The following is a 15,188-nucleotide window of genomic DNA, read 5'->3' as shown; positions in this document are numbered from 1 at the left end:
AAAGACGCTTAGAGAAAAGGTCACCAGCCCTTTGTGCGTGTTACCTTGTCTAGCTGAGACACCACTTCCCACAGGAGACTGTGCAGGACAGAGAGCTCCCGGCCCAGGTCAATGTAACCTTCAAAGCCTGGGGTGTTGGAGATGGTATCTGGATTGGAGATCTCCTGCAGAAATCGTTTCATCCCACCCCACTCGTGCTCCAAAAAGTCATTCATAAAGGCCATATATTCTTCCTTATTGCCGAATCTGTGTCAAATTAGGAGAGACATTAAATGTTACTATAAAAACCTTTAAGACAGTTGTTTATATATAATATAAAGGGGCATATTCAATTAGGATTACGGTCTGCGGAATCTTTTGATATGAACACAGTTTTAGAGAACCAAGAATGATAGCTCCTCACAGAAGCATCACTAAGTGAATAATATTAGTGATGAGATATTCAAGTGATCTTCAACACTTACTTTGCAAAGTTGGCAAGATTCTGGATGACCTTGGCGATGAGCGTCAGAGTCCGCGAGGTGCGATCATCAGGATATTCCTGCATGAGGCCAAAGAGACTAGGGGACATGATTGATGGACAGAGGAATCTGAGGAAGAGGGAGGCACTGATCAGCCGCTCGCTGATATCCTGCTTTCCCCTGTTAATACATTGCTGTTTCCAAGACGCAAACACTTCTTTAAGCTCCCTGGGAAAAACACTACAACAAAAAAGAGAGATAGTATTTGACAACTGAACACACAATGTTATAATCGTGGAAACAAAACATAAATTAGTAAAAAGGCAACTGTTTGGCATATTATAATAATCCAATATACATATACACCGGAATAAAGTAGACAGGCATCCTCCAATTAATTAGTGAAAACTGATTGGCGCATTCTTATGGCTGTAATGTACCTAAGCATCGGTTTGTTACATCAATGTGTGTAGATAAGGGTTGTTTAACCTTTCTTTTGAAATGATGGGAAATGGTTACTAAGTATTTGGTAAAGAGTGTTCATTTACACCAAATCCAACCTAATGACCAACTTATTAATGATAACATCTAGTGCCGGCCTGGCCAACCTGTGCCTCTCTGGGTGTTGTGAAACTACAAGTCCCAGCATGCTTTAGCAGCAAATAGCTGTCAGATAGCTAGCAAGGTATGCTGGGACTTGTAGTTTCACAAACATATGGAGAGCTACAGGTTGGCCTGATCTAGTGTTTTCATGATCTCTGCAACATATGCCCATACATTTACCTGAAAGAAAAGGACTATTACTAATTGATATGTTATATTTATACTTTGGATTATGCGCCGGTCACAGTTCCAGTTGGGGGAAATAAACTAGCACAAGTTAGTACAAGGAGTTCTGTGTCTTGAAAACACTTCAGTTCATTGTGAGGAAAACAAAGATCACATTTAGTAGGACATAAAAAACATTGCCACCACCATAACATTGTCCTGTGACAATGTGACTTGTACTAGCACGCTGCCAAACCAAAATTCATCCATTCTTTATTTATATAGATGTTTTTTCTTCATATTTTTAAACATGCATATGTGAGAGCCATCAGAAATGAATGTCAATAGTATGCTTATTATAGCAAAATATGAAATTATTAATTGTGATAATTATTTAATACTACAATATGAAAAAAATTGTGTAATAATATGTTATGTACCCGTATCAACCCCTATACAGTCTCAGCATAACTTTCTAGAATTCTGGGCAGCTGCTGTTGTCAGTTATTAATAATATCAGACTCAGACAACTGCCTACTTTGCATTCTAAAGACTATGTGTATACGACAGTGGTAGACAACCTTCGGCTCTCCAGTTGTTGTGAAACTACAAGTCCCAGCATGCTTTGCCAGTAGATAACCAGCAGATAGGTGGCAGGGCATGCTGGGATTTGTAGTTTCACAAACATCTGGAGAGCCGCAGGTTGCCTACCCCTGGTATATACGAGATTACAACAAAGTCTGACTTACTTCAATATGTGACATTAAATAATGATCAACTTGAAAAAAGGTTTATTTTGCTGTTATTTTTTTTTAGATGTTCAATTTAATTAAAATTCCCCTTTAAGAAAAGCAGATACTGTCTACATTGCAGTTTAGCTGCGACACGTTGAGTCATTGGGTTACTCACCAGTAGGAATTGATGATCTTACAGAAAGCCAACTCACAGCACATCTTCAGGTTACTCTGATGCTCAGCAAGCTCACTGGATGAACATTTACTGGGATCCACCTCGCAGTTCTCATCCGACTCATACAAGGCCTTGATAAACTCCCCTGGGGGAAAAAAGGAAGATGTTTAAAACTAATGTGAGAAATGGATGGAGAACACAAAAATGGAGCACTATAACTAGAACAGCCACCTTCACACTCGTATGACAAAAAGGGGCTTATTGAAAACAGGATCTGAAAAGCAAATTGAAATCTCACACTGTTATTTTACCAAGTTTTGCAGATTTCTTACCAAGAGCATCATGAAGATATTTCTGCCCAACCAACTTCAGATATTCCTCAATGGCTTTGGTGGCAAGCGTATTCTCCCGGAATATTAGCACATCATGGTCACCACATCGGTCTACCTCGGACATCACCAGGTCAGTTAGGAAGTCCTGATGGAGCAAAAACAAAATTAGAAAAGCTTCATAAAAACAGCAAAAAAGGCTTCAAAAAACAGCAAAAAAGCTAATTCTGGGCAGAGCATAACCTGTCAAAACCTAAGCATAGACATAACAATTAGGTAACTAGAGGTGCTGGTCTATGGGTTTTAATACCTCATTTCCTCTCATCTTGGCCAAGCAACTGGTAGCTACCATTGCAAATATAAAGGGAGCAAACCTTATTCAAGCATTTGGCTCACCTGGTCGTCAGTCAGTACCAATTAGACTGTTAATAAACCATATGAAATAGAAATGAATGAACTATAGCTGTGAAGTTCTGTAACAGTTTGATAGTGGTGCACATCACAACATGAGCTAGTGTACTCCAGCCACACACTGTGAAACCAGCTACCTGTGCAGAATAAGGTATGTTTAGTTATGAGGCTGATCATCATTAGATGTGTGACATGGATCATCTGGCAGAAAACAAATACATTAGCAGTGGGCTTGGGAGACGCCAGCAACACGTCTGTCTTTATAGGACAATGGCAGCAACCACAGCCCCATACACGAGAGAGAAGGGTCACTCTCCCCTGTACTGCCCACTAGTGGTGTGGTGGAAAAGAGCATCACACACAGTTACCAGGCATCATCAGCATTCTGTGAATTTAGGTTACATTTTATTTCATGTTCTTTTAAAAATCTAAAACATATATTTGTTATTATGATGCTGTCCTCTTGTGCAGTTTAAATATTATATGCGTAGTTACTATTATGCTGAATTGCCCACATAATGCCAAATACTCTATGAACAGAAATACTGACGAAAAATGTTACAAGTAGTAATTGTACTCCACTGGAAAAAAAAAGAAAGTAGTGCAACCATCACCTCTGGAACAGCCAACATCTTGACCATGAAGAAGTGGAAGGGATACATAGATAAACAGTCAGGTATATAACTGCAGTCAGATGGGAAGAGATTTACAGAATTAAAGGAACATGTTTAAACCAGTTGGGGCTATTGTCAGTCTAGTTTAGTTAAAAAATATGAGGCAATCTGCCCATAGCAAGTCAGTACCCAGTACAACATTTTGCTCCTATACCATAAACAGCCATGTAGAAGTTCACGGACAGGACAGGGCTACCAGCTATTAGGGAAACCTAGACTAGGTCAACTAAGGCGTCAAGATTTAAGGGGCACCTAAAACACTGAACGAGTAACATTGTCACCCATTTAGTGTTTTTACTGTCCCTGCCACACCCTCCACACACACACACACACACACACACACACACACACACAAAGGGACAGCAGCCAGCAGCTTCTTTCCTGTGAAGCTGCTACTCCATGTTGGTGAAGATCTGGGACTATGATGTCACTGCCCAGAGCGACACTCCCAGTCTGATGGGTAAGAAGTGGGGAGACATGGTGCAGCACCCATGGAGGGGGAGGCGGGGTGTTGTCTAAGGTGCCCATGACAGCCCCGGCTCAAGTTACAGACAATACATACAATTGTGAATTTATTAAAAATGTAAAGGTCAGCTCCACTTTAAAATAATTCTAGCACAGTATAATATGTAGGCCCTTATTAGACGGAATCCTCAACCTGGAGGCTTGAGTTTAGAATATTGTGGTCCAGCTAACAGCTCACACACCAACTTCTTCCAGTTAATGTAAACAACCTTGGTGTCAACCTTCTTTCTTTAATGAGGTACCCTATAGAGCCATGAAATGACAATAAGTGTCCATACTCCCTGTATGGTTCTGTTTGTCTGATGAGGGGTCTGTAGCTGTACTTGTGTAGGATGGCAGCTATATCCAGTAATACAATGTCATACCTCCCAAAATATTACAAAACAAAAATGGGACACAAGAGGACCCCTCCCATGATTTGCCCAAATCACTCCAAGATCTGTCAAAACTACACCCAAATTCCCATGAAGTCACACACCTGCCCGAGTCCCAGAACTGAGACACCAAAATACTAACTAGTGTGAGGTTTGCAACTCTCAACATTTCAAATGGAAGAATAAGACAAATAAAATAAGTATGCAGAGACATATTTTACTATATACTGTGCAGACTTAGAGTGTCCATCTAATGACAATTATTTACTGTTGGGTGCAGGATTGTACAAATGTGGTCAAAACTATAATCATCGTTTATTTATATAGCGCCAGCAAATTCTGTAGCGCCTCACAATTGGGAACAAACAAACCCTGTATGGCTGCACTGCCGGTTGGCTGTGAGAATACTGCTTGTTTTCCATTACAAACTGGGTGTGGCCGCATGAATCAATAGGAATCCACAAGCCGGTGATGAGACTGTGAAATGAACGATGGATCCCGTGGGAGACACAGCTTCATGGAGTAGCCCCCACCGTCAGATGCATCATTTATCGGATTGTACATGCCCTCCTGCAATTCTGACTAAAGACACTACTGAGGCATAATTGTTTATTTACACTGCTCTGGGTGAATGCAGCTCTGTATGAATCTACAAGCACTAAAAAAAAATTAAAGTATATAAACATAAAGAGAGGAATCTGAATTTAAAAGTGATAGAGTCTGTTTTGGAACACAATTAAAAGGTGTACTCTTAATAATATGAATAACATTCTTGCCTCCTCTCCTGAAATGTCCGGGAGACTCCTGAATTTCGGACCGTTCTTACGGACCCCGCCCACTTTGATTATGTGCTTCGCAATAGGCCAATGGGGGCAGCGCCAAAAGACACGATTTGTGGCGACTCAAACCCTCTGCACTTGATCCGGAGAGGAAAGTTACAAAGTTGGCATGGATGAATACTGAAACTAAAGAGGGGCAGTGTCAAAAGAAAATGGAACATGGGCACGTCCATGCTGAAAAGAGGCCGCTCTGAGCCTCAGTGTATCTTTTATACAACCTGGCATTATAGCAAGGGTGGCATTATACAGAGGGCAAGGGTGTGACTACCATAGGTGCAGCTGCAATGGGCCCACAGATGAAGGGACCCGCTTTCACTGTCAAAGCTAAAACTTTGTTATGGGGCCCACAAATGTCTAGTTACCCCCCAGAAAGAGGGCGATATATAACGGAATAAACACATTTTACTGCTCTACTGGGCAGAGAATATACCTTCTAGAAAGCGCGGGCGGCCTGAGAAGAGGGAGCACAACAGTTAAAATGGAAAATAGGGTCAAATCTCTCCCCTATAATTCTAATCTGCCCACTATTCACATTGCCTGCATATGCCCAAACTTAGGCTGGGACTCGTATGTTTTATAACAAATGCTCGTAATGAAAGCCATTTGCAGAGACCGCTCACAGAGCAGTTCTTGATAAGTGTACGCTCTGCCCAAAATTGCTGAAAATGATGGTGAAATTAAATCTCGGGATGCTGCGAAACAATTGGGTTTTTATGTTATGGTTCTATGAGTAATTACATCTATTCATTGTGTTTGTTGCAGCAATCTTTATGTAAACTACAGAAAAAAAAGAAAAAAAGACATTAAGAATTTACTGGGGAGAAATGTTCTCGAAACAGCTCAACAATCTGTAATTCAAATCCAGAAACGCTTCCACGTACTCCCTGTGTGTTAACTTAAATATGTCAATGCAAGTAATCTGTATCATAAAACAGATGACAGGAATTAATCAGTAGATTAACTTCAGCTACAGAACAAGATGTGTACTGCATACCAACAAAAACATTTAGCAATATTTAGCAATACAACTAAAGAAATGAAGATCATCATACATATACAATTTTAGCAGGAGGTGTGGTGTGGGGGGGCGAAATTAAATATATATCTTAAATTTTAATATAATTAGAAACACATATTTTGATGATATCTTTCTTGTGATGAACCTCCTCTAACATTGTGGGTTGAATTTTTTTTTTTACTTCATTTTATTCCCTGCAGCTGGTGTGGTTGCAACCAATTTCCATGAAGCGGCTTGAGCTGCTAGCAGACGGCACATAGGGGTATATTTAAGAAATAACGGTAGTACACTATCGTGCACTTACCGTGTAAATGAGGTCCATGATGTCTCCTACTCAAATTTATTAAAGGTGCATCGCAGCAGATATCATGGATATCTGCTACTTTGCACTCCTGATCGTTTTTGCGAGCAGTCACCATTCAACAGAATGGTGACTGCTCCTGGCCGCAATCTAACAAGTCCCGAAAAAAATCTTTTTTTGGGAACTTGTTGTGTTAATGTACAGCTGGAGCTGGTGTACATCATCCGAAATCTTGCTTAAACTGTTGTTCTTGGTTATGTCCAGCTCTGCTCCGGAGAGCAGAGCTGGACAGCGCATGGGCAGGGAGTGATCTTGTGATCCCTCCCTGTCACAGCCTCAAGCTCTCCGGACGGCACATGCGCAGTTGCATGAAGAACTGAAAGTGCACTGAAGAGGAGGAGACCCGGAGACAGCGCGACCGAAGAGGCAGGGGTGAGTATGGGTTTTTTTTTTTTAACACAGAAACAGCAGTTTTTCGGAACTGCTGTTTCTGTGTTCCATTTTTCATAAATTTGAGAAATACATACATATCCATGCGATAAGGATTGATAAGTATTTCTAATTTTTCCCGATACATGATAAATGTGCCCCTTAGTACGTACATTATTATCTCTGCATATCGCCACCCTTAATAATTTACGTACATTCTTAGTTTCTGCTGTAATGTTTCATTTAAGCTTTAAATTGCCGAAAACTAGCCTCATGCTGGCAATTTCTATAAATACCATACTTGCCTACCATCCAGAGCAGAGGAGGTCACCCTCCCCGATCCCGCTTCACTTTCTTCTAAAGTGGGTGGAGCCTAGATGATGCAATGCAAACTGTGTTATCCTGGCTCCCCAACACCCACTGCACAATGATGCAAATTGCACTTGTCCCTTCCCTTCAAAAAGTAGGCAAGTATGATAATAAACACAGCCACATGATGATTATCCAATCTGTTCACCCATGTGTTTGTCAAAATGGGAAACAGGTCTTGTTTCCCAGAAAATCAGTGCTTGTGGTGTCAGTTTTACACAGAATAAAAACGCTAATATGAGTAGCAGAAGTAGCGTTGTTGCAGGGGGTGTGGTGACTATGTGTGGAGGGCAAACGGGACTACACTGCGCATACGCCAAACCCCATAAACAGTCAGAAGAGCAGAGCAGGGGGCCTCTGGAGGATGGGCTGGCATCACCTGCACCACCCCGAGATCTGCTGTAGCAGTGTTCTCCCCAGCACCTACTTCCAGGGTGCTCCACCAGGCTGGGTTTACTTGACACCTGGCTCTTGGAGCAATTTTCTAGGGAGAACACTGTATAGGGCACTGCCAAACTATTTAATGAGGAATATAAAAAAAAGAGAACAATAGTGAAAGACAGGGGATAATGTGTATATATTAGGCACAGAGTATAGGTTTCAAACTAAGAGAATAACTTAAACCCAACTCATTCACATTGCCAGAAACTATAACTATATATAATGTTTATTAATGTAGGAAAGATTCATAGGCACTTAGGACAAATAATGTCTCAGTGATGGTTTGTGTGTTATGTTGCAGTGTAGGGTACACCAGGGACATCAGCCGTGTAAAGAACAAATATAGGAGTGTGTCTATGGAAACATTGAGCGAGATATTATGCTCAGCTATTTAAAAGCTGATGTCTCTCTCGATGTTACTGTCGAAAAGCAATTCAGAATTGTAGCTTGTAGAATATGCCTCAAATCATGCAAGAAAAAACAGAACTAGCGGTTTTAGTAATTTTATATTAATATATATAATTTTATTTAAATGTAGAAATGTGTGAGGCCAGAACATTAAGCCCCATCATTCCAATTACTTTGTCTTAAAACAGTAGCCATAAGCTATTCCTTATGCAAACCCCAGAGAGAGACATGCCCCACTACCAACCTACACCCTGACCCTCCACATTCAGCCTTAAACCTTTCAATGTCACCTCACTTAGATTCTAGCACTCCTGTTGTAGGGTGCCACCCACAAGGTGTGCCAACGGATCTCACGGCTTCCACCTGCACCAGTGTGTAAGGGGACTTATAAATGTTCCATAATCTTCTCCCATAACTTGCAAGTGGATCTCCTCCTCCAATGCCGTAGGAGAGGGAGCAACAGCATATCATCGGTATTCCACTATCCGCATCTGCTCATTACCCCGGCCTCTGAAACCCCCACTCACCCCTCTGAGGTAAGACCACTTTATGTAGCCACAACACTTCCTGCACATTGAGGTTCATATACTTTATGCTAACTGGGGGGGCTTCATGGTGCCTGGAGGAAGATTTCAGTGAACGTCATCAGCATGGGGTTTCCACCCATAAGATCTCTGGCACTACAATTAGCAATGATGACAGAAGCAGTAAGTAAATGGCTGGCCATGCCTAGGAAACCTATAACACTACGCGCCTTGACTCAGTGGGGTGATCGAGAGTCCCAGGTAATGAGAGGTGAAGAATACCTAATTTGGAGAGATACCCTGTCAATCCAATATAGAATACTAAAAATGGTGATCATTGTCACTAACACTGGGGTGCTCGAAAATCATGTTATTACAAGAAAGAAAGTCCAAAAATAAATATAAAATACTAATAAAATTGGGCCTTTGTTCCTAACAGAGGAATTGGGGAGGGTGATAATTTAGGTGATATATATATATAAAATGTATTTTTTTGTTAATGAAAATGAATATGTTGTGTTTATGTATTTAAGCAATGGGTGCATCCTACCAGCCCCAGCAAGCAGTTATGCTATTAGGTGGACATTTCATCACTGAATGCAGGATACCCCACCCTTGTTGTCCTGTACTGTCCTTCTACCAGTGATCTCTTACCCCAGGACATTATTCCCTCTTCCACTCTACATTGTAATCGATATTATCCAAATGCTTTCATTCCTGATTACAAGTTACATCTTCACTGGTCTGCTCATTCCCCTTACCTATACACACATATAACCATCTGCATTTACCACAAACTCCCTTTTTCAGGGCAAGTTCTAAAAAATTTAATTTTGCAACTTGTGCTTCAAGGTCATTACTTAATGTAATCCCCAAAGATTGTGAAATGTCAAGAGCGGAGAGTTTTAAAGCGAGCACGTGGCAGTCAGCCATCTTGTGTGCCTGCTGATAAGAAAATATATATATTTTTATAAAACAAATAGACAAGTCCTCTTTTTCCAAAGCGGATTAGCAAAGCTTCACTGAATTCTGTATTCAAAGCTTCTCTGTGCTTGAACTCTGTTTTTCCTCTTTTTTTGCACCAAGTAAAGATGTCTCAATAGCTTAGTGTCAGTAACAACAGCACAAATATGAAAAGATGTATGAACTATGGTTGCATTAACGCAAAGCGGTTTATAATACATGAGTGGTGTGAAAGCTTGTATACAACAACTGTAAAATACATTTTTTTTTTTATCTTTGCTAACCTCTGACACAACCAGTCACCGAAAATATAACATCTTTCACTACGGTGGCCATGTTAGGACATTCCTCATACATGCCAGGCAAGGACAAAAGGTAAGGTACGTTTACGTGTTTTCCATGTAGTGTGTTTGAACAATAGTTTAGTGCTTTTTGATTCCTTCTATGTCCTTCTACCAATTTTACCTCAGCCATATAAAACATGCCCTCATCTCTGTCCTACCCCTCTTCCATCACTTCCGATGACAACCAGCTATATGGCAGCTGCCATCTGTCGTTTTAAAAAAGAAAATACACAATTAAACATAATTGTATACTAAATCATCAAACACTCAAATGTTTGATTTCATTGTGAAAAAAATCTACTTCTGTATTATGTGAAATATGAGGATAGTAGAAGTCACCCTAGGGGCTAGATTTACTAAGCTGCGGGTATGAAAAAATGGGGATGTTGCCTATAGCAACCAATCAGATTCTAGCTTTCATTTATTTAGTACCTTCTACAAAATGACAGCTGGAATCTGATTGGTTGCTATAGGCAACATCCCCACTTTTTCAAACCCGCAGTTTAGTAAATCTAGCCCTAGGAGTTAATCCCTCTGTGGCTTCTAATAAGTTCCCGATTGGGGAAAACGTGTCAGGGGCTCTGATGTTCGACTGAGGACTTGTACAATAAACCTCTTAAATATGCAGAAATTAAATGTTAAATTTTATTAATTGTATGGCCAGTGCTACATGACATTGCTTTCTATTATGGTTAGTGCACATTCAATCAGTAATATGTCAATACTTTTACTCTGGTGCAACTTGAATTGGCGCTTGCAGTTTTTACTATTTTTATATCTTTACTAAAGTCTAATCATAAATCGCCATTTCTTGGTTATTGTAGTCTTCTTTTCCATAAAAAAATGCTTTCTTTAAATGCTATACTTATTCGGCCTGCCTGTAAATATAGTCTAAGTCTAACATAATTGTATTGCTTCTTATTCTGAATAAAAATATTTTCAGATTAACTCAAAAAGATTATTAATGATTTATTTGGCCTTTTACAATATTTAATGAAGGTGTTTTCATTATTTTGAATACATTTTATTGTAATATACAGGTCTATTAGTCTGCCCAGACATGCTTGTTCTCTGCGCCTTTGCATATATTACTATGAAATGGAGTTGCCATTTTGCTTTCTGTAAAGGTAAAGTGAAATACTATCCTTTGACACCAACCACGGGGCTCCTAATGGGAAATAAAGATGAGGTAGAACGCTTGCTTGTATTACCAATCAATAACTTTTGACATAAGCTTCAAAAAGAGCCACAGACAATGTGTGCTGTTTTCACATAAAGTAATGGTGTAATATATTGTGCCTCTCAACATGCATATAAAACCGAATCCAATATAAAACATCACAGCTGCTTTATAACGTATCCCATCCATTTTGTTTTGCAAAAAAACCACCATGTAATAATGCCACCTCTGTATGAGTGAACTATGGCTGAACACCACAGAAATCATTGGTTTCCTATTCCTGATAAAACTTACACTCAATGTATTGGTTATAAAATGAAAATTGTTTTATAAGTGCACTTGTTGACTACAAAGCGGAGGCACCGGGTTTGTGGACTGCACCAAACATTCATAATAAAGGAGCCTATAACTTCACTAGGAACTGTTTCAGTCACGTCAATAATGACTAAAAATAGCCACGTTCCTAATGACTAGACTGCATTCTGACGAATATAGGTTCAGCTTACTAAATAAATGCCTTTAAGTAGAAAAAATACCCAAACATTTCTTTCTGCAGGAATAAGATTCTTCCGGTGAAGTCCATTGCTTCCACTTGCTCACTTATGAAAGCAGCACGCATTTCACATCCCATGATACTTACTGTGCTTTCCCAATTAGGTGTTTAGTTGCTATGGGTATCTAGTTTATATATAAATCTTTCTAATTGGGAAAACACCCAAAACACAATGCATCAGGGCATCACTAACAAAAAGCACATCGTGCCCTTGCAAAACCCATAAACTGTCCTAGCTGAAAGGAGCCATTTACAAGAGCCCAGCACCACAGGCAACAGCCAAATCGTTAAAATTACCCGTTTAATAACACTTGCAGCAGTTCTTTGTGTCACTGGAGAGTGAGGCAAATAAAGATAGTGAAGAACGCTGCTAGCTGAAATCTTCATTGCTTACTAAGCTGGAACATAACAGATCTGATATACTGACATCAACACAAAGCTCTTCCCAAGACTGCAATTCTTTCCACGCATTACCGTCTGCCCTGTCTCCAAGCATTAGGTCTCTGTCTTCTAAACACCACAAAAAGCTTCATTTATCTGGGGAGCTTCTTTATATTTATCTGTAGATAGGAAACTTCTATATAACTCTGGAAAATGAACGTTTTGCAGAAGTAAAGTCTTACTATATTCTGAACCTCACAGCTCAGCTGCAAAGAATCTATAGAGCACACCAGCCACGCGAATGGCTTCCCTAGAGCAAATATTGTAGACTCCCACCAAAGCCTAACGTTATTGATGTACAACACACTTAAACTGCAGCTATTTTCACCATCCCAAGCAAAGCTCCTCTGTAGAACTTGCACAGGGGGGAGGCTACAGCACTGGTCCAATCAGATACCACCTTTACCATGTTAATTCTCCAGCAGACGTGTCTGGAGAATTGGAAATAGTGGTTATCTTAGCATGTTTTGGTAGATCCACAAAACCTTCCCACACTGGTGGTGATCTGTGTGTACCTTAAAATGTAATGACCATATGGTCAATCATAATACACGCATCCAGTCATTTCATGATCGGGCAAAATGACAAGATTACAAGGGTAACCCCATACCCCACACATTCTGTTGCGATCGTAGACGGACGGTCCTGGCTCAATGAAATCTACAACTGGATTCTAAGTGGACAGAACAATTTATTTTGTGGCCACAGGGGTAATTCTGGACCAATTAAAACAATCTAAGCATCTTCAGTAACGAAAAACTGGAGTAATCTGCCTTATAACAGCAGCATTCTGATGGTCTAAGAATATTCTGAAAGCTGGACATTTATTATGTTGTTGTTCCTATAATTTACGGGAATACCAAATGTGTATTTTACAACAGGCGTGGTCTTATTATGCATGTATACATGTCTTAAGCATTAATATTATTACTCATTTTCTTACCCTAGCAGGGGAAAACTTCCTTTTTTATTTTTTGGGCTTGCAAAAGCATGTAAAAGCAAGGATCAACAGAAGATTAAATGTCAGCGACACCTAAGCTCATGTACAACATGTCAACACATGCTTTAATGGTGGAAGCACCCTTGGAAAGTTGATCTGTATCTCTCTAGACCAAAAGGTTCTCCCCTCCTACATGTGAAGCCAGATGATGACATCACTGAAATGGCCATGTGATGTAGCAGCTTTATATATATATATATATTATATATATATATATATATATATATATATATATATATATATATATAATATATATATATATATATATAATATATATATAATATATATATATATATATATATATATATATATATATATATATATATATATATATATATATATAGTCAGATGAGCAGACTATATACTTTCTGATGTGTGAACAGAAAGTGCTCCAAATATGCGCATTAAGTCAGGTTTATGGGAATGGGTTACGAAGTGAACAGATCCCGTCCATTTTGTATAGGAAAAAGATTGCAAAAATGTCTCCATAATAACTATCATATAGCTGGAATACATTCGAGGTAGCAGAAGTTATTGTTCCTATAACATTCTCCCCGTCAGTGACTTGTCACTTTTCAAACTGCTACAAACGATAGTAACTCTATTAAAGTTAATTAGCTACTGTACATCCTGGTCAGTGACTAACTGAATGAACAAGACATAGAATTGAGTTCTAGTAGAGACACTGTTTACCTGCACACACGCTGATACACAAACAGTGAAACCGACAGAAAACATTAACTTGGCATTTTATATGATATATTACACTCATGCTGTACTTAAAAGCACAAAAAAAGACGCTAAAGGTAATTTGCCTTTAAATTAGCACATTCCATCTGCACAACTTGGACATATAACTGTGACACCACAATGAATGAGAGAGATGCAGAAACCATATTACTAACACAATGTACAACAGATCTGTTAGGTCACCAGCCATTGAAGTCTAGAGTTACGTCGTTCTCGCTTAGAGGAAATATATTACCAGTAAATTTAAGCTATTTTTTTTTTCCTTTAACCCAAGACCACAAAAAAACCAAACCTTTGAAACGATTATTATTGTGAAAGCGTAGGCACCATTAAACGAATCCTAACTTTGTGTGTCGTTTATTATGTTCCAATAAAAAGGTATTGGAAAAACAATAACAACTAAATATAGCGCTTTAATGTGCATAGTGTGATGTTACCTTGGCCCTGCCAGTGCTCTGTAGAATGTGCACCAGTGCACAGGCCATCTCCTCCTTGTTCCGGACGCTGATCACTGGCTCCAGTACAGAACACAGCATCGTGTAGTTAATTGTAATAAACTCCGCAAACTCCTTGTACTGCTCCATGGGCAGAATAGTGATGGTCTGATACCGGGACTTGATGCGTATGGAAGGCCCCCCGGTTTTGCCTTTGTTAGCGGTAGGTGTACTCACAGGGTACCACTTCTCCACAAACTGTCTGCCAGTCACACTGGCCATGGGTATGTTCACTAACCCCACATAGTTGTTTTTATCCTTCTTCTTTTTCTTCTCTACGTCCTTATAGATATGCACAGTGATGTTGTGTAGAGGCGGCAAGCCATAAAACTCAAAGTGCTCTCCCCAAAATATATTGTCTGCTTTTGTTTTGCTTGTGGTGCGAGCAAAGAGCGTGTCGTCTAGGCAAAGCTCACAGAAATACTTCTTTTTGGGGGCGAGGTCCTTGGCCTCGATGATCCACAACCGCAATACATTTTCCGCCCGCCGGCAATTATCCTGGAGGTGGGAGATTAAGCAGAGGTTGGAAGGGATTCTGAGCAGTTTATTTCTTCAATACAATCACATGGTCTCCATTTCTACATTTAAATACATTGTTTTAATAGAAAGCTATCAATACATTAGTCATGTAGGACATGGCCATACAATGGATTAAGTCACCAGTACACATACAACTATATTAT

At 39.6% G+C, this 15,188-nt stretch overlaps 1 protein-coding gene across 9 annotated transcripts in view; it reads right to left on the bottom strand.

The window, feature by feature from the left end:
• RASAL2 (RAS protein activator like 2) overlaps window positions 1-15,188 on the bottom strand; it is a 210,693-nt gene that overhangs the window by 14,333 nt on the left and 181,172 nt on the right. For all 9 annotated transcript variants that reach the window (XM_075182214.1, XM_075182215.1, XM_075182217.1 and 6 more), the window contains 5 exons: window positions 14,449-15,003; window positions 2,471-2,615; window positions 2,139-2,283; window positions 465-701; window positions 45-246 (listed from right to left, as the gene is read on the bottom strand). In XM_075182214.1, the coding sequence (XP_075038315.1) occupies window positions 45-246; window positions 465-701; window positions 2,139-2,283; window positions 2,471-2,615; window positions 14,449-15,003 (1,284 nt within the window). The remainder of the gene's footprint in view (window positions 1-44; window positions 247-464; window positions 702-2,138; window positions 2,284-2,470; window positions 2,616-14,448; window positions 15,004-15,188) is intronic.

The sequence above is a fragment of the Mixophyes fleayi genome, chromosome 8, assembly GCF_038048845.1.
Source record: "Mixophyes fleayi isolate aMixFle1 chromosome 8, aMixFle1.hap1, whole genome shotgun sequence".
NCBI classification, from domain to species: Eukaryota; Metazoa; Chordata; class Amphibia; order Anura; family Limnodynastidae; genus Mixophyes; species Mixophyes fleayi.
This window is presented reverse-complemented; position numbering and strand designations above follow the sequence as displayed.